The sequence below is a fragment of the Phaethon aethereus genome (genome assembly GCF_964289735.1).
Source record: "Phaethon aethereus genome assembly, chromosome: 7".
Classification (NCBI taxonomy): domain Eukaryota; kingdom Metazoa; phylum Chordata; class Aves; order Phaethontiformes; family Phaethontidae; genus Phaethon; species Phaethon aethereus.
The window spans coordinates 7629958-7655298 of NC_138583.1; the positions used below are offsets into that span (position 1 = coordinate 7629958).

At 41.9% G+C, this 25341-nt stretch overlaps 1 protein-coding gene across 3 annotated transcripts in view; it reads left to right on the forward strand.

Moving 5' to 3' along the window:
- Positions 1 to 25341, forward strand: part of JMJD1C (jumonji domain containing 1C) — a 164136-nt gene that overhangs the window by 114254 nt on the left and 24541 nt on the right. For all 3 annotated transcript variants that reach the window (XM_082002447.1, XM_082002448.1, XM_082002449.1), the window contains 7 exons: positions 10678 to 10783; positions 15695 to 15819; positions 17076 to 17219; positions 17338 to 17530; positions 17618 to 19293; positions 22373 to 22545; positions 22858 to 25067. In XM_082002447.1, coding sequence (XP_081858573.1) covers positions 10678 to 10783; positions 15695 to 15819; positions 17076 to 17219; positions 17338 to 17530; positions 17618 to 19293; positions 22373 to 22545; positions 22858 to 25067 — 4627 coding nt within the window. The remainder of the gene's footprint in view (positions 1 to 10677; positions 10784 to 15694; positions 15820 to 17075; positions 17220 to 17337; positions 17531 to 17617; positions 19294 to 22372; positions 22546 to 22857; positions 25068 to 25341) is intronic.

Here is a 25341-nt window from a genome sequence, read left to right on the forward strand (position 1 = left end):
AGCCGTGTCTCTGGTGTCTGGACCACCCATAAGCAGTCCAGCTGGCTTCTCTGGCAGCCTTGTAAAGAGCGATGGTCTAAACAGCTTGTTACCGACACATCTATGTTTAAGTGTACACTTCCAACGTGAGGGGAAGCAAAAGGCTCCATCGAGCTAGAAGTGGGTCAGATGACTCATAGCAGTCCTCGCTCCCAGTTACACGTGTGGGGCAGAAGAGTTTCATCAGAGCACTCGCAAGGAGGGAGGAATGAGGGAGGAGGGATTGACACCGTCCATTTGTAGAGCCAGAGGGAGATGTACATCGTCTCTCCTAAGCCTGTATTTGTGCCTCCCTTTGAAAAAGAGCTGTTTCCCCGAGGGCCTTGATCTGCCTTTATTCTCAAAATCGGTGGGATAAAATTGTACCTTTCTGTTTTACCCTGATTTCTTAAGTAGTAGGAGCTTTGGTCACTTTTTTGTCTCTCTTGGCAAGGTTTGACGCAGGAGTGGAGTTCCTCCAGATCTGACAAGCCTTAAGGAAGTGAGCAGCATGGGTGGGAGGCCACCAGTCAGGAGGCAGGTGGTGTAGCTGCCACAAATAGTGTGGCTACTCCAGGTAGTAGGGTGCTCAGGTGGAACTGCTGAAGGCTGTGGGAAGGTACACAAGGAGGCAGGGGAAAGAGTTTTGAGGTCCCTGGGATAAGCTGAGGTTGCTAGAGTGGAGGTAGGTCTCAAATCTGTAAGAAAACGGGTTTCTTCCCACTGTCGCAGAGAAATTTGTTTTACTCGTCCTACAGTTCTTTTTTAATGTAGAGGGCTTGGTGTGCAGTACATTTGCTGATCAAACTTTGTTTCTTTTTAACAGTATACTACATAATTAAATATAGTTCTAAAGGTTTTGGGTTTTACTACCATTGTTTGTAAATACTGATCCCACCCTTCAATCTAGCAAACAATTCCTGACTTTTGAATTGAATTAAAATTAACTAATTCCTGTTTTTTCCCCTGCATCCCCATCTTCTTGTGTCGGTCTGCCAGCATTACTGGGAGTAGTATTTTAGTATGCTGAGCAAGTGGGTGTAAAGCACGGTAATTTCTGTGCATCTTGCAAATTATTCTGTATTTTTCGATTTGAGTAGTGAATTTTAATCATACAGTTTAAAAATTATATCTCAGCCAAAGAGGCTGAGTTTTTACCCAGTGTGAATGCTTCCCTTTTGCCATCTTCTTTTCACTAGTCCATGCCACTTCGGTATACAACAGATAAAATCAGGTTAAAGCAGATTTCAGGATGCATAAGACTTGGCAGGTGAGTATGGTGCTTGACAGGCTTTCTGCCCCTCCCCAGTGGTGTAGTTCAGTCTTGAATTATGTTTTTAATAGGAATTTTTTTGTCTTTCTGTGCTAGTATCTTTATAGATGGAAAAATTTTGTGAAATAGATGAGCACTGTATCAATTTTAAACACTGAGTGCCTTCCCTAAGTTTACCCCATGCTGCCTATTGCAGCGACGACTGAAATGTCCCTGTTTTCTGATCAGCAATTTAATCTTTCCTCTTTGCAAGACCATTATTCATCTGTTCTATAAAAGGCATAGCCACTGCTTTTTCCAGAGTTGCAGAGAGCTGTGGTGTTAATCCAAATATGATATACGTCCCAGCTGGTCAGACCTCTAAATTACCTTCAGCAGCTCAGAACAGAGCTCTTGGGAGGAAGGGAAAAAAGCACACGACGATAGCTGCAGTGCTTCTGATATGGTCTTGGAGCAGAAGCAGCATTTCCACGTTTGCACAGTGATGGGCTGGCTGTTGTATGCCCAGCCAGATGGTTGGAGAATCTCTGCACTGTATGCCCGAGACCAGTGAAGTTTGTTCTCCTGAATGAAATTCTGCAAGAAAATGTGCTAATTGTTTTCTCAACCCCTATGCGTTGCTTCTGTGCAGTGCTGCCTTAAATTCTATTAGAAATTAACTTTGAAAAGTTCTGTGCAAATACAGTGGTACTTGTTTAAAACATGAGGGAAATGTGTTTTATTCTGAACACTTTTGTATCATAAGCATGTTGGCCAACACTGTTATGTAGCACTATTCTGAGAAACGGGTTTTCAAACAAACCCCAGAAAACCACTTGAAAATAAAACGTGAATGTAATAGTAATTAAGTGAGCCAAATTCAGTGGAGTTTGGTCTTCAAGAACATTTTTAAGATATCTGATGTACTCCTCCCTCTAGACAAAAAAAAAAAAAAAAAAAAAGTTACTTTTACTGTTGGAAAGGATTTGTATTCTGTCCATAATCCTCATCAGTTCTGGGGGGAAAGGAGCTGGAAAGTTGTGTGTTCCTGGAGCTGCTATTCCGTAAATAGGACTGAGAATATTTGCAGAGGAAACTGGGTAGCTCTGTGACTGCTGGTAATCTAAGTTGGTGGTAGTTCAAATCACAGAGCAGAGAGTCATTCACAGAGTTAGAAACATGCACCAGGGTATCTAGGAGGTGGTGTTGATGCTAGGAGCTGTCGTCAGTCTGCCACGTGTTGGATAGTTTTTTACAGTTTTCTTCTGAAGATTTGACTTGAGGGACCTTCGCTCTTTAACACAGTAAGCACTTAGTTATCAGCAGTCTCGTCAAATAATACGGTGGTGCTGAGTAATGCAACTGATAAAAAATTTGATGGAGGTAACTACCATGAGATAAGAGGTGAACTGTCCGGTTTGGCGTTATCTGTGGTGGCAGCTTTCCAACTCTGCCAGTTCAAGCTGCCACAAGTAACTTCTGTTCCTGGTGCAAGGAGGATGCATCTTCTGTAAAATGGTCTGTCTCTGAGCAAGAACTGATCTCTTGGCTTGATTCTGGGGGCATTAGACTGCCTGTCTGGCAGCCCACTGGTCCAGACAACTGGTGATCAACAGAATGTACTTTCTTTTTTACTTGGACATCTCCACTCATACAGCTTATCCTTCAGCTGATAAGATCTGGGGAGTTGTTAGATACCTTGTGAAAGCTGTTCATAATTCACAGGGTGTCTGAGTCTCAGTTTAAATTTAAATATCAATGTACAACAGATTTTTCTTCGATCTACTCAGCTGCTCTCCTTGTTGGCATCAACTTCACTCTGCTAATTGCTTGCTTCAGGGATATGTCTGCACTTTGAGGTTTCTTTTCCTTTAGTGGCATTGAGGTGCTTGGTAAGTGACTTACACGCTTGTTCCAGTATCACCACATGAGTTGGGAGTTACTGGCTGAGTGGGTTAGGACCAGTACTTCCTCCCTGTTTCTCTTAGGAGTAGGTAAAATGCAAAATTAGGACACAGTTGCCTGTTGCTGGGTTGGTGGTGATAAATGTATGGAGCCTGCAGTGAGGAAGGGGAAGAAAATGTGATTCAGTGGAAAAGGAAAGAAAATGAGGGAGATGGACATGGAGCAGTGCTGTTCACTTGACCTTTCATTCATTTGTGCATGGAGAAGAACATAGGTAATGTAAACAGTCACCGCAGCGCTGTAAGTGGAGGCTGACAGCCCACCAGGTTTGTGGATAGCAGCCGCTTGTTTGGGGAGGTCTTTAGATCGGATGCTAAAAGATCCATCTGTCACTCCAGGAGATTTTGCTTTTCTGACCCAGATTGTCCCAGCTGCTCAAAGAGAGGGTGACATAACCCATGAGCATAAGGGTCATCTATTTTTTTTTTAATCTCTATTTTCAAATGCAAAACTACTGTGGAAGTCACTAGAGCAGTTTTTAGGTGGTTTTGTGACAATACCTGCCTGGCTCAGGTTTGGTTTTGCTTATCCATTGGTGGCTGCATGCTTGTTCTGTATGCTGCTCTCGTTTCAATTCTGCCTTTCCATACTAGATTCTCATCTACAGGTACAGGAATAACAAGCTGACTTGTAAAAAGCAAGTTTTTCAGCATGCCCATTTCACTTGAGGCATTGGTAGTCTTATAGGAAGGCAAATATCTGTGTTTATTTTTGTGTTTGTGAGTTAAAACTAGGGAGAATATTAGACTATGAGTCAGATTTTTTTTTTTTTTTGTCCTGTATATTTATGTTCCTAACTTTTCATACATTTTCTATAGGGTAATCTTTTGTACTTTTAATAGACATTTTGTGGTATTTTTAGGGGTGTGAGTTATTCTTCCAGAACTGAAATAATAGGTGCAACGATGCTTCTTCAAGCCTGAAATCATGACGTGGAGAAGTGTACGCAGCCCTGCTCCGCTAATTATTAAACCTGATAATTAAAATTTTAAAATTGGTGTCAGCTCTTTAATTATCAAACAGGTGCAATGAGGAAGGAAATAGGAGTGTGTGGAGGGGAGTATTGGGCATAAGGAAGAGTGGGGAGCAAAAGAAAATTGTTGATAGTTTTTCCCGAGAGATGTTAAGTTTAGTGGCAGTTGGAAAATTGCTAAATTTTTAGTCCTCCTCTCTTTTTCTCTGTAATTTTAACTTTCTACTTATAGAAACATAGTTGTTGCTGTTAGACACTAAAAATAACCCCTAATCTTAAATGTTTGTGGTTCGAAATATCTATAAACATTTGTCCTTGTTGGAACAATGCATTCAGAGCCCGTTGTTGGGAACGGCTTGGTTATCCCCGCTCTCTCCCCTAGCCTCTGCACGTAGGGAGAGCGTCATGGCCCATCCCTGCCTTTTCCCATGCGGCGTGCCTCTGCGCACGTGTGAGCAGGGCTGACCTCAGCTCGACTTTGTTTCTGGTTTAGGGGTCAGGGTTGTGCCTTCAAGCTTGACTTAACTGGTTCAAATGTAGCCCAGCAGCTGCCGGGTTTGAATGAGGTAAATTGTGACCGTGCGCTCAGAACGGCAGAAAATAGGTCAAGTGTGGGTTGGGTTTACATAGAAAGCGCTAGCGTTGCCTGGTAAGCCTAAGCTGCTTCTCTTTCCTCAGACAAAGCCGTTTAAGGTAAACTGGGAAGTTAACCATCTCCTCAGAAAACTTTCTATCCTTCCGTAGCTCTGGTGTTTCTGGCTAGCGTTGCCCTTCGTGAGAAGCCTGGCGCGGGAGGGGGGTTGCCCTAGTTGCAGGGGCATGCGGTGGGTCGAGTCAATGCGCTCCCTCCGGAGCGGTCCCCTCCGGAGCGGCATTTCTGTGCTGGCTGGTGCGGAGCGGCACAGCCCTTCAGCCTTCGATGCCACTCTGGCCCCCTGCCCGCCGGCTGCGGTGGCGTGGCAGCTGGGGTAGTCTTTCACTTGTCAGAAAGGAATAAGGAATATACTGTTTACCAGTGGTTTATGCATGCATACGTATCTAGAAAGATGGGTGAAGCAACGGAAGATCTGTATGTTGTAGTCTCAGCTAAATTTGGTGATTTCCCTGTAGGGTTTTGATGTGGTCGGTATGGCCTCAGCAGCACTTGCCTGGGGATACCCTTGGGGGTGTCAGTTGCTGCCATTTTTTCTGAGTTTTAGTTAGATTCTCATCTTTTGCCACTGGGAAAAAAAGTCTTTTTAGTATGGCAGAGTTAATAGCTGCTGATGTTGTTAAGATCGTTGGTATTCTGCCTATCCAGATTTTATGTCACTACTGTTTGGGGTTTTTTCCCTTACTCTGATGTCAGGCAGGACAATACTAAGATTGAACGCCTGTTAAAAAGTTATAATTGGTGAAGGAGTTTACAGATCAGTGATGTAATCAGATATCAGGTGACACAATCAGGGAAAGATAAAAGAGGAAGGAAAAAGAAAAAGCTAGTTATCAAGGGATGAAAATAAGGAGAGAATGTTTTTACAGGAGAAAATCATCTTCTAGAAGATGGCATTAGAGGACTAGTATAAATTCTTGGCAGTCTAGATTTTAAAAACAATACTTTTTGCTGCCACTGCACTCTGAAGACTGTTGGGGCAGTCGGTAGGCAGGTGTTGACGTACCTTGTTCCTTGTTTTTCAGACTGCCGTTTCCAAATGGAATCTCTATGCAGCTGAAGTTCCATGCAGTTCTAAAAATGATGTGTGCAAAAAGGGGTGGTGGGGGGGAAAGGGTGAGAGGCTCATTTTATAGAAACTGATTTTAAGATACTCATGAAACAAGAAAACTGAAGCTTCAAGCTTTTGACACTTTGATCTCTGAATTTTTTCATTTGTACTGTTTGAATTTAAATGTGATCCCTCTACCATTAAAGTACTAACAACATGCTTATTTCTGTGTGCTGTGCATACTGTGTAAGCATTGTAAACAGGATTCTGAAGTTGGTTATGTACTAGTTTTCATTTAATTCATGTCCTAAATTATCAGAAAACCTCTAAGCAGCCAGAGGAAGCTATAGTTAATTAAGCCACAGATGGTGAGGACTAATGTGGTATTGACCTTTGCAAGGACTGCAAAATCTACTTAGTCTTTCTCTGTAAAACACTAGCTGAAATGAGTTCCTACTGATATTAAAAAGATGTGCTTGATGCATTGAAGCCAAATGCAGAGACACCGTGGCCAAGGAAGGCGCTTTTCCCAAATAAACATTTGCAGGTTCAGATGCATGGCATGTGTTGAGGTTTGGTCTTCAGGGCTCCGATTTAAGCCTTGCTAGTGCCAAAAGCCACTGTTTTTTCAGGACTGGTTTTCCTGGAATGCATATTGTCAGTTCTCCTCTTCTTCACTGAAAATGGAGAGTTGAAAGCTGATTGGAGTTTATATACCCTCCTGTAAGCAGCATGCAGCCTGTGTGACAGGGGATAGGGGCATTAGCTACTTGAATCCACTTTTTAGTTGTTGCCTTGTGCTCTAGGATTTAATTTCTCGATTTAATGAACTCGTTTGTGCCCCTCAAGTTTGTGAAGAATGACTTGGAGAAGTATTTCAAAGTGCTGAGGAAACATCTTGCTTCAATAGTGCAAGTCTTGTTGGGAATCTGTGGAAATGTGCAGGCGTTCCAACCACAGACACACCCAAAACAGAAAAGGAGCTTGTGGTCATTCGAGCCTTTCGGAAGGCACTTTATATGGTCTTTGGGCAATGTGCAGGTTCGGCTCATCCAGGAACAACTCTCAGTATTTTGTTTGTGGATGGGGCTTGAGCAGGAGAATTCTGCATATATTTGGATTTTGACTTGGTTTTCCGTGGGTACTGTCTTTGAAATTCCTGTTTGATTCATGACTTAAAGGGAATTCAGAAGTATTACAAGTGATCTGCACTTGTTCACCTGTGTCTTTGAATGATAATTTGTGTTTGTTCAAATAAGCTCTCTGAAAATGCTTCTCTGAACAAAGATTTCTACTTGCTGGTTAGAGCAGTGTGGTATTCTAACCTGATGGTGTGGTCTGTTGTTCCAACCTGTTCCGTCATTTTGGATAGTTAAGGAGAAAGTCCACCAGAAGTGAATTCCTCTCTTGGTCTGGAAAGAAAGAGGAATAGCAGCAAAGATCTAAAAAATCTGACATAGACTGGCAAGCTTCTGATAGTCACGTTGCTTCATGTGACTGTCTTCCAGAAGGGCAGGAAGGCTTATCTTGACTGCATCTTTCTAACCCATATGCCCTTTGTCTTCTTCCCAGTATTGCGTATCATCATTTGTGGAACAAGGGGCACTACTGTATGAAGTACATAAGGAGCTTCCTACAGTACATTTAAAGAAAATTGCAGTCCCGTTTATTTGATTTGCATTTCAGACCAGGGTTTCAGACTAGCATTAACAGCCTCCTGGAGGAGGTATTCCAGGACTTGTGGAAAAACTAGTCTAGGAGAGGGTACGGTACTTACTTTTCTAAGTGAAACTACTTTCAAATGAGGAAAAATCTGAAGGAAAATCCTACAGGGCATTTAAGTCTTCTGTGAGTTAGTCTGTCAGTCTTGCTACTTCAACCAAGAAGGAGGGGAAGACTGAAGGTCGTAATTGCCAAGGTTCAAATCTGTAGACAGAGCTGTTGTTTCTTGAGCAATATAAATACAGGGTAAGGGGAAAGAGTGGGCACTGCAGAGTCATGTGCCTGTCTTCAGTACTAAGACAGGGAAGAGACTGCAAGTCATCACCTTTGTTTGTTGCCTTGTCTTCTTTTTGCCAAAGTTTGCGGTGTGCACTAAAACAGTGTGCTTAAGGCCATCACCTTATAGTGTTAACACATTATGCAGTTAAGTTCCTGGTTTTTAGATGGTCAGATTTAAGATCAATGGTGGAAAAAGGTCAGTCATGGCACATACTTTTTTAAGTAGATAAATGTAATACGTACACAAAAGAACAGAATTTTTGAGTTTTCAGGAACTTTTTTGTTCTTGGTATCGATACTGAGCTTCAGTTGTCAACTTACAATTTTGATTTGCTGTGCTGATTTCTGTTGACCAATATATTGCATGTTCATGTCTAGAAGCAAAACACTTTTTTTTTTTTTTTGCAGTGATTGGTGGTATATTAAATGTGTTGTTATGTGTGTGTATTTAGAAACCCTGACTAATCCCAGTCAGACCTGTGTGTAGTTTGTGTAATGGATCTTTGAACTGACTTGCGCCTTTTGTAGCTCATCTTTGAGATGAGCTCGTCTTTCTCAAAGAGTGAGGAAAGAAGCACAAAACGGACTTTGTGGTCTCCTTTTCTAAGTGTTCACGCCAAGCACTCTCAATAGTGTACTTGCAACCAACAAAAAAAGGTTCAAATGCACTGTCTGTAGGATCACCAGTATCTTCAGTGTCAAGTTTAAAGAAGGCAAAAATGCTTAGGAAGAATGTGAAGTCTAAAAAAAGAAAAGCAGCAGTGTGTGTTGCCTTCAGAAACAAGTCAAAAGTGGCTCAAGATGACATAGAGACTCCAAAACTGCCTAAAGAACTCACTGAAGTAGAATAACATTAAGACTAACAGGTCTGACTTCATGGTACCGAGTCAACGTGTATCATCTTCAGAGGAAAATAACAATTTTCATAGATGGGACTGAAGGAATTATTCAAAATGTACAATATTATTTACTGCATTTTTAAGTCAGCCAGACTTCCAGTATTGCAGTGCCTCGGTCTGTTGCTCAGGTCTAATACTTCTGGATCTGAGAGGGGAGATTTTTGGTACAGGAATCTCTTGCAGCTGCTGTGAAAGGAGAGTGCATGGGAAGGAGGACAGGTGAATGATCATCACAGAGCTCCAGTTCCAGGGTCTGTTTCCCCTGGCAAACCATTCCTTCTTTCCAGTGGTTGTGTTGCTTCTGTATGTAGAATCAATGCAAAAATGGATTTGCACAGGAAAGTAGAACAGCTAATACCCTTTTTAGATAGCCTTGGGAGAGGAAGTGTTTTCCTAGTCTGCCATCCTTGAATAAATCTTAGTGTTGACCCTCTTGTGCCTGATAATGCTAGCAACGTACTTGCCTGGTTGGTGTTTTTAACCTGGTGGTAGAGGTCCTCTTGATCTTCCCCTTCACTTCCGTTTTACATGTATTAAAACGACAATCTTGACCGTTCCTTTTGGATCTGCGGCCATACCCTTTCAAAAGCATAAGGAGGAGAGTGAGTAATTTTCTCTAGTAACTGAAGCATTGATGCATTCTCCATAACGGAGCACAGCAAATCTTCCAAGTATCAGGAAGTGAATTTTGAATTTGAAATAGACATCCTGTGATCAGTGGGTGAGCAGGAATAATCTCATCCAGATGAATAGAGAGAAATTGCTCATGTCACTTGAGGGCCTGGCAGCAATGCACGATTCCCTGAGTGTTGCTTGTATCTTTATATTCTGTGGCTGGAGCTCTTCATAATAAATTGTGAAACATCAAGGAACTTGGAGATCAAGGAAAGAAATTGCTTGATCTCAGCTGCAGTACTGATAAAACATTTTACATTTTGTATGTGGAGAATCGCTCTGATTATTTTAGCTGTCTGAAGTTCTTTCGGCACAAATGTATGTTCCTGCAGTTCACAGATTTCCAAGATCGTCTTCTGCACGAGGAGTCGCCAGGCTATGGTGCAGCTTTTTTTCTCTGCCACAGCCTCAAAGGCAGGAATAGCAAGTTTGCTCTGAAATAAAGCGAAATAGATATTGTAAAAGTCTAGAGATGATGACTTAAGCCATGCTTTCAAGGATTCAAACCAGATTTTGTGCCTAGTTTTTCCTTGTTAGGAGGACAGTGCTGCCAAATATGTCTTAATTTCACAGATGATGTCCTACTCAAATAGTGAAACAGAATCTCTTCTAGGAGAACTGAATACAATAAAAATAAAAATTACAGCATGTGATATTTGAAATTACCTACATAACAAGAGCCTACATATTTGAAAATCAGTGATGGTGTTCCTCTCGGAATGTTTGTTTCTCTTAAAATACATCTCTCTCTTATGCATTATCTTTATGGTTTTTATATCTATGTTTATGCTCACTATGTCCATATTAAATTTTACAGATATGGAAAACAGATTTTTTTTTTTTAATTAATTTAATCATTATTTAAACAGTTCTTTCTGCATACCTGTAAACATTGAAGTCTTTAAAGGGCAATTTTAGCTTGTAGTAAGATAGTATTTATGAAAGTGTGATCCTATTAATAGCTTACAAGTCTGGCCACATGTGGGATCTGACATACCATGTTCCCATGGAATAACTTCTAGCACTATGTTACGCTTCTAAGTTTTTTCTAAAAATAACACAGGGATTTTTAGGCAATCGGTAAAACTAGCATCAAACTACTTAATATTGTACTCTAAAATACATCTAGGAATAAACAGCAATGTTACAAGTAAACATAACATATGGTTCTTTTTTTAATCTCTACTTTAGGACGACGTAGACAGTCTAAACCCAGTTCTCAGGGATAACCCGCAGTTACATGAGGAGGTAAAAGCCTGGGTAAAGGAACAAAAGGTTCAGGAGATTTTTATGCAAGGTAATTATGTGGGAAATTGTGTTATTTTTATTCTGTGTTAGCTAGCTTAAGGCCATTAGTTGTGTGGGCCTCATCCCATAGCATTTGTGATGTAACGGAAAATATATTTCTAACTTGGAAGTTTTTTTTTTTTTTAAATATTTGTTAATTCCAGAAAAAAAGACTATGTGAGAAGCTATGCATGACTACTTCAGACTGTCTTAACTTGTTTGATGTCTTAGTGATTACAGCAAAAGCTGAATATCATTAGTCTGAACGTAGATACTTTGTAAAATTCGTTGTGAAAATAAGTGTGTATGAATGGCAACCACACACCTTGTAGCGTGTATAAAACTGTTCTGTGCTCTTCTAGTGTTGCTATTACGTATGATAACTTCTCCGGTATCTATCTGTGCTTGTAGTTCTTCACAGTTCTGTCACAGATGAATACTTTCAGGTCCCCATCCCACACCCTCGCCCCCAGTTGAAAAGTGCCTTTCAAAACAGTTACAGTTTTGTAACTCAACTCTAATGCTGGAAGACTGCAGTATACGTCATTTTTACACTGTAGATACAAGTTACGTGAAAACTAGTGTGGATTATTAGGATAAATTATTTTGGCTCAGTCTTGCTGATGATAAAAATATTACATGCATTTTCAGTATATTCATTAACTGACAGGGAGCTCTGCAGAAGCATTTGTAGCAGTGCGGGGCAGAAACTAACCTCTGTGGGTCTGGGTTAAAGTCCCCAGGCAAGCAATAAAGCAATTTGAGGACAAAAATGCTTAAGCAGTCATTCTGTAAATTAATATGGGGAGGGGAGCAGTAAATAATCTGATATTATAAGGATGGTGCTGAGGTTTGCTCGCTGTCTGGTTGCTTTGATAAAACTAACATTAGAAGACCAAAGGAATATGGTAAGTATAATATTGGAGATACAGTAAAATTGTGTCTTGTCTTTTGTGGAGTTCTTAATTTGAGTAGATGTGATTATTCTTATGGGCCACAGAGAAAGAGTAAAATTGTGTCTTGTCTTTTGTGGAGTTCTTAATTTGAGTAGATGTGATTATTCTTATGGGCCACAGAGAAAGGAGGCTGGAAAAAGCAGTGCATGGAATTGTATAGGTAGTAAGTTGGTATGTCAGTGTTAATCATCTTAGATTTTATCTTAATACTTTGAGATGCAACATGAGTTAATAGTCTGTTGATGAAATTTGCAGCCAAAACTGGATTGAGAGGTGATGTGAAATCAGATTAGGGCTATATGAAAAGAAAACTAAAATGGAGCTTGTTCATTGTATTTCATTAGAGCAACAATAATAAGGCAATTATAAGGGCCTCTGTGTACACTGGTACAGAATCAATACTTGAGCAAAGCCCCAGCAATACTGAAAAAGCCATCTAAATGAAACTGCCAGCCCATCATCCCCACAACTCATTTACGTCCCCTCATTCCAGGAACTGTATTTTTGTCTATATGTATAATCTCTCAAACAGATGTTTGGATGCTTAGAAGTGCACAAACGAGGAGTGTTTTAGATGATGAGATGAATCTAATCCAAATGTCCTTGCAGACTAGCTCTTCTCATCTAAGGAAAGGTTGCAGTTAAAATCCACTTGCTCACCTGATGTGACGCGGTGTGGCCCGAGGAGAGACGCGTTTCCTCAGGCAGTGACGTGCCATCCACCGCGAGGGCCTTTGCAGTGCCACCACCTCAGCCCCATGGGACAGTGGTCGGCCAGCAGAGCCTGCTGTCACGTTCTCCTGGGGCATAATCTGCTCCTGGTCACGGGGACACTGTGTTTGGCACAAACCTTTCCGTGGCTTATGCACAGCCGTCTAGCAGTGATAGCTGCTGTAATCTAGTCGTGTTACCCTTTTCTCCTCCCCTCCCTTCTCTGGTTTTCTTCACCTTCTCCATGATTACCATTTTCCTGTTGCCTGCAATGTAAGCAGCATTTTCAGTTCTACCTTGTCTAGACGCATTTATTAAGGTTGTTATCATATTCTCTTACATCATCCTCATATTTTTAGGATCCAGCCTTTTCCTTGTCTGTGATGCTAGAGCCATGATCTTAGTAGAAAGCTTAGTATTTTCTACGTTGACTATCATTGTTAAAATGCAGTGTGTCTGAAGAAAGACAGGGGTCAGAGAAAAACATTAAAATTGGGTTCCAAATATTGTAAAAGGAACATGCCAATTTGAGGAGGGGGAATTTTAGTCAAAACGGGTCCAATTATTTGCAAGAATGAGACTAAAGAAAGAAAATGGGCCCTTATGACCTTTTCTTTGGGCAGCAGTCACAGCAGCATGCTTTGCAGTAGAGAGTGTAGGTTTTAGCAGAAAAGTAGTTTATTTCCTGTTTTAAAACAAAACACAAACTCTTCCCAAACTTGGCCAAGTTGAAGGCTTTTGGGACAAATAAAAACAGTTCAAGGAACATAGTAAAGTGTCTTTGATTTTTAACAATTAAGATCTTTGAATTTTTTCTTCCTTTTAGATTTATTATCACTATAATCTCTGAGGCTGTGTGTATAATAACCCTCTTGAAACACTGACTGTGCTTCAGCCCTGAAGATATTTCCTGATATTACTGCACAGGCTGTTTCAACAATGTGTAGCTGAGTGTGATTCAGCCAGGGACTGGAGACAAAGCCAGGCTTTTCCTGTAATGGCTGCTTGTGGCTGGGCTGGGCTGGAGCTGAGCTGTCCTGTGTCGTGTGACCGCAGTATAATCTTTCCTCTCCTTCCTGACACTCCAGCAGCATGTAAGGAAAAAAACCCAAACCCGCTGTTTTTAAAGGTAGATAAAGACTTTTAAAAATAGATAGGATAACAGCTGGGATGAAGGGCAGACATAGATTAGAACAAGGAGTAAGAGGAAAGAAATTGGCACCGGGTCAGTGCAAAAGAGTGTGAGAGAAGCTGGAAGCTGATGGAGAAGGGAGGATGGAGCTTGTAAGCTGAGAAGACTGGAAAAGGACTTGGAAGCCAGTGGCCTGGAATCGTAAATGCTAAAATGAGACAAGAAGCTGGGGAGAGGGGAGAGACTGATTCTGGTTATGCAAGAGACTGAAAATAATTGTGCTTTTAACAGTAGGATGCAAGAGAGGAGGAGCTGGGATAGGAAAGTAGGAATGGGAAATTTGCACGAAGAGACACAGGCAAAATTTTACCGAGACTGTCTGAACAAGGCAGAGCTTTGGGACAGCCATCAAAAGTTTGAGACATGTTGGGTTGGGTCAGACAGCCAGAAGTGTGGGAGCTGAGCTGGAGGCGTTTTGCAGGGGCATATGGAGTAAGGGTTGGAGAGAAGCCATCAGGAAATGTGTCCCCACGGGAACCCCGTCTGGTCCAACACCAGGAATGTGAGACGTAAGCTTGTATATTCTTCCTCTTTTTCTGCCCATACGTACCAGCGATTGGCAGTGCTGGTGCACTTCTGACCCTTGTCTGTGCAGCTGGGAACGTGCTGCTGGGGTGAGTTAACGCTGATAGCTCCGAGGGTTCAGCGGGTCTCGAGGTTTCAGTTGCGCAGCGAATGATGTGGACGTGGGTGAAAGAACGGTGCCATTGCATGGTGTTTCTGTTTCCCAGCTGTTTTAAAACGTAGATAATCACATGCAAAACGTATTTCAAAAGGCCTTGCTAAGGCTCCAAAATTAAACCCTACGACCACTTGGAAATGTCTATGTTACTGCTTTTGCACTTCTCTTGATCTCTCAAATGTTGGCATTTGAAAACAGTCCTTACGATCACATGCTTTGTTGTGCAGAGAGTATAATGGACCCAGTCATGTGAATACGGATATTTTCCTAGAGAAAGCTGTCACCTGCGAGGTCCCTGGCCTGTTTGCTGCAGATGTTTGAGCTTGCTTAATGTACTGGGCAGGGCTTGGAAAAAATTATCTTTAGGAAAGACAGGGGAATTCTGTCCTTGCCTGTGTGATTGAGCAACTGAGCAATCTTAAATCATTTAAGTTAGGCTTTTTGTAGGTTATCGCTGACTGGTTTTGCTTCCGTTCCTGTATGCCTGACCTGGGGTTTGCATGCAGAAGTAGCAAAACCCACAGTTTTGGGTTGGAACTGAACTCAGTGGCAGCATTGCTTGATCATACAAAATGCTATATAAACACTAAATGCGATGAAACTTAGGGTCATAATGATCAAGTGAAGCACTGAACATGGATATAAAATTGTTGAATCTCAATTTCTGGGTCTTGATAAAGTACCTATAGTTGGTTTCATACTATCTCCCCATCCCCATAGGCTTTTGGAGGTGAACTAAACTGATCTTTGCAAAGGGACACTGTGTGGGGTTTCTTTGCAGTTGACATATCTGAAAACAGGAGCTAAAGTCTTCATAGTGTGCATGTTTTTGAATGTTCTGTGTGGCCGTAGCAGGGAGGGGATCACTCAGCTGCCTTTCCGACTGCTGTAATGGAGAGAAACTCTGTGGTCACTTATGGGAAAGACTTGGCAGATGCAGAGCCTAACCACCAAGATGTAAATCTTTTTGCCAGCAAAGCATCTGGGCATGTGACTAGCCTGTTAAATAGCTTCTGTATAACCTGCTGCTAGCCTTTCAGATTACTTTTCTATGGTTGCTGTTTGTAGGCAGGAATTTTCCCATCATTTGTCATCACGGTTGCAGAAAGATTTAGTTAGATAAGAAAATTGTATGTTGAAAATGTTAGCATAATTGACCTTAAAGCATACTTAAATGTACCATTTGCATTTCAAAATGTCTTCCTGAATAAAAGTAAAATCCACAGGCAGTGCTGTGCCAGACTTGCCTGTAGCTTGCTTTCTGTGCCATGCGCGCTATATGTTTGCTACGAAGGTTAAAAACCCAGGAAAACCCGTTTATACTTTTTTCTGCTGAATTCCTCAATGTTTTGTTTTTTTTTATTTCTTCCCCTTCTAAAGGTCCGTACTCCTTAAATGGTTATAGGGTGAGAGTGTACAGACAGGATTCTGCCACCCAGTGGTTTACTGGTATCATTACTCATCATGATCTCTTCACCCGCACTATGGTTGTTATGAATGACCAGGTGAGTTTGATATGTCATACTCGGAAAACAAGCCTCGAGTAAACTACACGTTGGGAGCGTTAAAATTTTTCCGTGGTACTCTGAAATACACTGAGTTGTTCAGGTCCAGCAGGGTGAGTCTATCACTGCACTGAAACTGCAGCATGACTTTGCGTTGGACTAGTAGTTAAAAACCATCCTGAAGCTGAACGTTTGTGCAATGTTATGATTAATACCAGGCCTACAGTTTTGCTTTTATTCTCCTGTTGCCATTTGACTACTGAAGTCTTTGAAGTGAAGCGATCTAGTTTTAAGAACTGGTCTTCCCTGTCAGCTCTGTTGAGAATTTCTGTTCTTGATGCTGAAATCTTTTAGCACCGCAGTAGCGATTACTTCTTCCAAGTAATTGAAATATCTATTTTCCGCAATTTATTGAATTAAGCATTTACTGCAGCCCTAATTTACATTTACTGTGGTGATGGTGCATTTTAGTTGTATTTCTGAAGTTGATGTTACAAAAAGAATTAATACTGGCATTTTTAGTGGCAGTAATGAATTCTATTTCAGGAGACCAGAGTAATGACTCAATGTTAATACAGTGAATGACCCGTCTAACTTGAAATGACTGACAAAATCATGTGTGACAATAAAAATTTAAGACTAGTCTAATGCTCAAATACATTCTTTCCCTTAATTTGCTCTAACTAATTTTCTCCAAATGTTATTTTTTTCACTTTGTGACACATTGATTAAAGATGTAGTTAGTATTCTTTCTGAAGGATCCCTCATTAGTAACACTCTGCCAGTCTTAGAGTTCTTTTCTCCAGTCGTTTTGGTACCTTTTTTCAGCAGTTTTGCTTCTGTTAGGAGCAGTATTGTAGTGTGCTTCTGCAGCATATTCTGTAGTATGTTAAATAAATTCTACAAAATATTTTTATATTGCAATTGCTACTTAAGGGTTACTCTGAAGAGCTCAGTGTCTTTTAATTTCAAACTTGCAGGTCAGTGAAGGGGAAGGAAGTGGTGGGGTACTTGTTCTTTTAAAAAAAAAAGTTATTTTTACAGTGATATGTAAAGACACATTTGCTCTGGTTTTACTCTATGCCCAGCCTTTGCTGAGAATCATATGTCAGTTCTGCTTGTCAGGATTAAGTAGGTTTTTTTCTGATTAGTCTTTAGCACACAAAATAGACCAGTGAACACTGATACAGAAAATGCAGATTGGGCAGTGTCTGAACATTTGCTGATTATTATTTTTTCTTTTTTTAATAATTCAGGTGTTAGAACCTCAGAATGTTGATCCTTCTATGGTTCAGATGACCTTTCTAGATGATGTTGTTCACTCTTTGTTGAAAGGTGAAAATATTGGCATCACTTCACGCCGACGGTCTCGTTCCAACCAGAACAGCAACACAGTCCACGTAGATACATTTATCTTTTTACCTAAGTATTTTTGTGTATTGTGAATATTAAAAATACATGTTTGAAGTTGCTCATTAAAATTGCATTTAAGTTTATTAATCACAAAATTATTTTTAGGGTCATTATACGCGTGCGCAAGCAAATAGTCCCAGACCAGCAATGAATTCCCAAACTGCAGCACCAAAACAGAATTCTCACCAGCACCAGCAACAGAGGAATACTCGGCCAAATAAGAGGAAAGGCTCTGACAGCAGCATGCCTGATGAAGAGAAGACGAAAGAAGAAAGATACGATTATATAGGTCGAGGAGGTAAAAGCAGTCATTGGAAAAGGAGGGAGAGCTGCTTAAAACTGTATTAGACTGAAAATGTGATAGACCTTTTTTTATCTTTTACAGAAAACCCCAAAACCAAAAATAAACACTTCCTTAGTAAAAGAAGAAAACCTGAAGAGGATGAAAAAAAATTAAATATGAAGAGGCTGCGGACAGACAATATCTCAGATTACTCTGAGAGCAGTGACTCGGAAATTTCAAATAAAAGATTAACAGATTCGTCCTCAGAACAAAATTCAGAAAATGAGTTAAAAAGCAAGAACACTTCAAAGATAAATGGAGAAGAAGGAAAATCCCAAACTATTGAGGCAGTGGAACAGACACTAACAGATAGGCAGTCTCCGTGGGATGAAGTACAGGAGGATAAAAAACACGAAGAGACAGAAAGACTGAAGTCATCCGTCTTAGATCAGCAGGAAAAATCTTCACTCCATGCAGCAGAGCAGCCAACACCTTATGAGCGGAATGCCAAGGATCCACATGTTCAGGAGTGCAATGCAGAAAAACATCATACTGCGGAATTAAAAAATGAGCAATTTGTACCCAGACCTCCTACTCCAAAATGTGTTGTTGACATTACTAATGAAAACAAGTCTGAAAAGGAGAGCCAGAATAAAGCTGCAAGTACCTTTGGTTTGCAAACGGTTCAGAAAATAGAATCTCACAGCAGCGACTTAAAACAGCAGTTTGCAAATTCAAATTTCCTTGAAGCAAGAAAACAGGAAGCTGATCAAAGTTGGGTTAGCAGTGGTGTTAACAAAACAGATTTGATACAACCTGGGGTCGTAAAAACGTTGTCGGTAAATGAACACTTAAATCCTGAAAAAGAGAAAGTGCAGTATGGCTCATTTATGTCTTCGTTAAATGTAGCTTCTCTAGCAGAAGAGAGTAAACTGCATAAACAAAGTCCAGTCCCCGATTCTGTGAAGTCAAAACCTAGTGCTTCAGTTGATCATCCTAAAACAAAGTCACCTGATGTTAAGCCTAAATTCACCCAATCTTCTGATACTGTGAAGTCTAAGGTTAGTTCCCAAAACAGCCATGCTACTGGATTAACAAGGTCAGCCAGTAAAACTGATCATGATTTGCCTAGGTCTAGTTTTCATCCAGTTCCAGCTAGAGTTAGTGCTCTAGAAGCGACTAAAAGTCCTCTTATCATTGACAAGAACGAACATTTCACGGTGTACAGGGACCCCACTCTGATTGGACAAGAAACAGGAACTAATCACATTTCACCTTATTTGCATCAGCATAATTATCCTCTGCATTCCTCATCCCACCGAACCTGTTTAAATCCAAATGCTCATCATCCTGCATTAACTGGTTCATCCCATCTGCTAGCTGGGTCTTCGGCTCAGGCTCCCTTGTCCGCTATTAACACTCACCCCCTTAGTACCGCATCTCACCATTCTGTTCATCACCCTCATCTACTTCCTGCAGTGTTACCCGGAGTGCCTGCTGCCTCCTTGCTGGGTGGCCATCCGCGACTAGAGACTGCTCATGCTAGCAGCTTAAGCCATTTGGCATTAGCACACCAGCAGCAGCAACAGATGTTACAACACCAGTCTCCACATCTTCTTGGACAACCTCATCCTTCTGCTTCCTATAATCAGCTAGGGCTTTATCCAATTATTTGGCAGTATCCAAACGGAACACATGCTTACTCAGGACTCGGTCTGCCCTCCTCCAAATGGGTCCACCCAGAAACTCCTGTTAACGCGGAGGCTTCCTTGAGAAGGGTAAGTTGAACTCGTTTCTTATGATGTATTTTGCTGGGCTTGATGTCTCCCAGCAGTGGTTTTCCAGGTACAGACTTGGTAGTTTGTATCGCAGTGAGTGGGCGGTGATGGTGGGTTTTTTGAGTAGGCAGAGAACTACGAATGGAAATCCAGTAGTAACTGCTGTCTCACAGTGGACCTGAGTAGGGAGTTCTTCCAGGCCTTGATTTCCTTAAAATATTTTAAAGACAAAATGTTTGGTTTTGGTCTATGACCAACTGAGATCAACCAGCTGGTTTGGAACCTCTAGTCCACTGCTTGCATATTTGCTACCTCAAACTATGAAAACCATTAGTTAAGTTAAATACTAGGAGAGGTAGGACAGTTGTCTTCATGGTGAAATTTGAGGTATGCTTGCTAAATAATGGAGAAAGGCCGAGACAGAAGGAGTCCTAAATCCAGTGGGAAGTTCTAAAGGGAAATACTTTGGCATTTATAAACCTTTCTTGCACTGTACACCCGTTTCTCTTGCCTTTACACCTGTCCGTGTACCCTCTCCTGGCACATCTTTGTCTCCCCTGCTGTTCCTGTTGACCCACATCCCTGCCTTCCCATCTGCTTTCTGCTTCTCTGTATTCCAGTCAGGGTGATTGCTCTGTCTGTATGCTGAGTATGACGACTGCAGTCTCAGAAGAAATGGTTTTTGTTTTTCAGCCTAGCGCCCAGTGCGGTGGCGGCGTTTGGCAGGCAGACATGGCAATTAGAGGAAAAGTTTTCTCAGCTCCTGCGGGCTTGGGATATGGCATGCTCATTGCAGGCACCTTAGAGGAACAGTGTAAGATGAAGCATGTGTAGCGCAGGCAGAAACTTTGGAGTGCCAGCTTCAATCAAACCTCCACTGAGCATGTGCATACTGATTTTTAGAGGCTTACAACTTGGCCTAATTTGGGCAGATTTTCACAGGGACTACAAAAGGCATGTTGCTGACAGTGGTCCTTCTGCCAAATCGCAAGCCTTTGCGTCAAAGCGTGGAGTTTCTGAATGGTTATAGAGATTTTTTTCTTTTTCATCATGGGGAAAGCTATTCTTCCCCAGCCTCATTCTTGAGAAAAGCCAAACCATTGTGGCTAAGTCTTTCCCAAACAGTCAGTTTGAGTTGGCCTTGTAATATGAAGGCAGTTTGATCTAGAATGTGATAAAGTCAAAATGCAGCAGAGAAGAGCCTAAGAGAAAACTATAGGTGGCTTTATCTTTTCATGTTGCTGCCTGCTCCACCCCATGCTGAAGTCCATTTTGAAGAACTTACGATAGACTCTGTTTTCACTTTGGCTGCCTGAAGTATGCAGCCCTGCATACCGAGGCACGTAGCTTTTTAATTATGTTGATATGTGGCAATTGTCTTGTGGTGACTTGTCTTCTGGTTCTTGCACTGGAGGCCTTTTTAAAATATGTCTTAGAAACCCAGAATGGGCGTTTCCAAAATGGGTTTGCGTGGATGCCACAATCACAGAAAAGGATCTGTGTTTCAGCTGTAGCTGCAGCAGCCGCCCTCAGCTCAGGGCTGAGCCATGTCTGTGTGCTGAAGGAAGTGTGGCCCCGAGCCCACCTTTTCCTACTGTCTGCGTGTGGCTGTGGCAGCTCCAGCCTTTGGGCTGGGCTGTAGATGGTTGCAGGTGGAGTCAGGAAGCTGTTTGGGCAATGCTTGGTGCTCAAGCAGATGCTCCCAAGCTCCTCTAGGGAGAAGGTGACGGGCCTTTTTTGCATAATACTTTAATACGGCTTACAGGCTATTCGTGGGAATTCACCACAGCGTGGGAACTCCAGGCCTAGGAAACGTGTGCGCTAAAACTTAGCACAAACCCAAGCAGTTGCTTTAAATATTCAAAACTATAGAAGTCAGAACTTCAAAGTTGTAGCACCTGCAAATCTATTCTGTGCTGTGTGCCTGTGTCCTGAGAGCTCTTGGCTCCCCTTCTGCTGCAGCAGTTCTCAACTGGGAGTCACCAAGACCAGGGAGGAGGGGAGTGGACTGGTGAGGAGCAGAGGAGTGGAAGAAGTTCTGGGCAGTGCCATGAGTTAGGGGTGGAGCAGCGCTGAGGGACTTTGGGCTGTGCGTGAGAGCTCTGCTCACTCTTGCCCCAGTCCCTTCTTGGCTTGTCTTTAGTACTAGACCACCACTTCAACAGGGTGCCCTGCGTTTCCGCTCCGCTGTGCACATTTCTCGTAAGTGGGCTCGGAGGAGAGAGGGAAAAGGGAGAGGGATGGAGAGCTGTTTGTGATCTTTCCTGCAGAGTTATTACACAAGTTTCAGAGAAGACAAAAAAAAATAGGAACGTACCCAAGTAGTGAATTTAAAAAGCTTCATAAATTAAAACTATCATGGTGTGTGTAAATGAGGAGGTTGGTATTGCCCGGCTTTTGAGTATTTGGGTGCATACTGTGTGTTTTCCACGCTGGCAAGTATGGCAGGCGTGCATGCTAATGATATTAATATTGTGCTGCTGATGAAATTATGCCAAATAAAAATGTCTGGCAAAATAAAGCAGATTAATTAGGATTATCATACTTAATCATTTGGTTGGTGGACAGAGAGGAACCGTCCAGAAAAGAGATACTTCTGTCCCTTATATTGGGATTTGTTATAAAGCTGGAGATGAAATTGTTTTCCAGAAATACTAAACTGTATTCGTCTTTTGAAAGAAATACTCCTTGCAATTCATTGAAGAGCTAATGGTCTGTGTACTAGTAACTGAAGTTAAGTGCTGTAAGATTATCCTTGGTTTGCTAATTTCGGTGAGCTTGAGATGCCGTTCTAGAATTAACTATTCATGCTGAATATGTAAAAATTAAATGGTTCTAAGGATGCTTCTGAAACAGTGTAAACTATTTTGTATTCCACTACTCCAGGTGAAGTACAATCAGATGTTCCAGTTGATCAAAAAGTGACTTAAAATAGTAAATTTTATTTACTGTATATGATTTTATGCTGAAATACATTACTTCACTTTGATCATTGGTAGGATGTGATACAGTAACCCTTGTGGTCCCATGATTATTTTGAAAGCTGATTTCATTTTTTTGTTTTGGTTGGTGTTAACAGAATACTCCCAGCCCATGGTTACACCAGCCCACCCCGGTGACCTCAGCTGACAGCCTTGGTTTACTGAGTCACATTCCTGTGCGACCGTCCAGTGCAGATCCCCTTCGGCCTCTCAAACTGACAACGCATTCCAGCCCGCCATTGTCCAAAAGTATCGTAGAGCATCACAAAGAGTAAGTTTGCTGTTTAACTCTGTGTGAGAGGGTACGTTTCAGCAGCTGATGTTGCCTTCTAGCTGCTCCTTGTCTTTTGCCCGCGATAGAGAAAAGCTTGTTAGTGTGCTGCAAAACAGACTCTGCCTTGTTGACTTGCAATGGTACTTGAGTTTCCGAGTCATCTGAAGACTTTGGAAAATTGTACCTAATAGAAAGAAAAGTTTATTTTGTGTTAATAGATAACTTTGGAGCATGGGAAGAAAGGTTTTCCGTTTAGCATGTTGTGCTACATTCAGACTAACCTGTGTCTGCTTAACCTTTTTCAAACAGAGAACTGGAGAGGAAAGCGTTTATTGAACCTTTACGTTCTGTTACAACTGCACCAGTAAAGACAGAGCTAGAGCAGAGCAGAACGCAGACAGCGAAGGAGAGCCATATGCACAGACATTTTGCAGATCCAATGTTGAACCAGCTCCCGAGGCCACCACAGGAGACTGGGGAGCGGCTGAGCAAATACAAAGAAGAACACAGACGGATACTCCAAGAAAGTATTGAGGTTGCTCCTTTTACAGCTAAAATAAAGGCACTGGAGGGAGAGAGGGAGAACTATTCCAGGGTAACGTCCTTATCTTCAAGTCCCAAAAGCCATTCAGTAAAATATGACAAAGATGCCGAACGCTCTGTGTCAGAACTGTATAAAATGAAGCATTCAGTTCCACAGAGTTTGCCGCAGAGTAACTATTTCACCACCTTGTCTAATAGTGTAGTAAATGAACCGCCAAGATCATACCCATCAAAGGAAGCTTCGAGCGCGTATGTTGATAAGCAAACTAATTGTCCTTCAACAGCAGCTAGTCCCCAGTCTCTCCCCTCTTATATTTCTTCTCTTTCAAAACCTCCACCTTTAATTAAGCACCAACCAGACAACGAAGGCTCTGCAAGCAAGATACCCGAGCAGCTTTCACAGTCAGTGCAGTCTCACTCAGTAAATTCTTTTAGAAGTGACAGCAGGAGCCCTACTCAGTTGTCAATCTCTTCTTCAAATACACTCCGGAGTATGCCTGCCTTGCATAGAGCCCCTGTGTTTCACCCTCCTGTGCACCAGAACCTGGAGAAGAAGGAAAGCAGCTATAGCAGCCTTTCACCTCCAACTCTAACCCCCGTTCAACCCGTTAATGCTGGTGGTGGCAAAATACAGGAGTTGCAGAAACCACCAACTTTAGTGCCTGAGCCTAAGGAAGCTCAGGCTGTTTACAAGGGCACTTCTGAACAGAATTTATCAGAAATATGGAAGTCCAGTAATGCCCCAAATAATGAAAAAGGGGATTGGCACGTTGAAAGAATGAGTGGAAAGTCACAGTCGGCTACAGCATCTGTTATTGTGCGTCCTCCTTCTAGCGTGAAATACGATAGCGTTCCAGTAATGCAGTCTGCTTCCAGAGATCGAGTTAGTGAGAGATCTTCAGCTGTGACAAATCAAGCAGATTGCCTGAAAACAGCGGAAGCCAGAGAGACTGGAAGAATCATTCTGCCAAATATGAACTCAGACAGTGCTCGCACACAGTATGAAAAGAAATTTCCAGCTGTCTCGCAAGGCAGCGCTCCTTGTGCTGTCACCCCTACCACAACTATGATCTGCAGTACCAAAACGGATGTCACCGCATCAGCGGCAACCACCACCAGCGTGTCAAGCTGGGGTAGTGCAGAAGTGACTTACTCCTTATCGAACGCGGTCTTGGCCTGCACGCCGCTGGAGTGTACCGCCTCAAGAGCGGCAAGTCAGCCGGTGGCGCAGACCCAGGAATGCAAGGTCAGCACTCCAGCTCCGGTTACGCCCGCCGCTGGCAAGACAGGCAGCGCTGCTCAGCCCAGCTTGGGATTCTCCACCTCCACTGACTTTGTCCATTTGAAAAAGCACAAGGCAGCCTTGGCTGCAGCTCAGTTTAAAAGTAGTAACACCAGTGAGACCGAGTCCAACTCTGTGAAAAATCAGACATTTTCAACCTCTCTCTCCCTAGACAGTGCTATCGTCTGTAATACAATAAACAAAGCGAACTCTGTAGGCAGTGGGCAAACTTCCCAGACGAGTCAGCCAAACTACCACACTAAACTGAAAAAGGCTTGGCTAACAAGGCATTCGGAGGAAGATAAAAACACTAATAAAAAAGAGAATTCAGGGAACAGTGTTTCAGAAATTATTAAGCCATGTACTGTCAATTTAATAGCTTCTACATCAAATGATCTGCAAAATAACATAGATAGTAAAATCTTGGCAGATAAGTTTGTGAAGGAAGATAAGCACCCTAGGAGAAAAGCAAAACGAACTTATGAGTCTGGCTCTGAAAGTGGAGACTCTGATGAAAGTGAGAGCAAGTCAGAGCAAAGGACTAAACGGCAGCCCAAGCCAACTTACAAAAAGAAACAAAATGATTTGCAGAAAAAAAAGGGCGATGCGGAGGAAGAAGTAAAACCGAATGGTGTTCTTAGCAGGAGTGCCAAAGAAAAAAGCAAGCTGAAGTTACAGAGCGGCAGTAACAGCAGTGAGTATATTAATCTGATTTGGAAGAGATGGACTAATGTGAAGTCTTAACAGTGTTAATCCTGGAGGTTTGTCATGCATGATGGCTGGGAAAAGAGTTAACAAGCATGCTTGTGTAAATGAGTAGGTCGAGATTTATCTGTCCTGAGGCCATTTGAAATATCCTGGTTTAAGAAATTCAGCATTTTATATATATGTGTTAACAAACTGGTCCTTGGCCTAAAAATAAGCAGTAAACAAACTGGTTTATGCTGTCCATCAGAATTCAACAGACT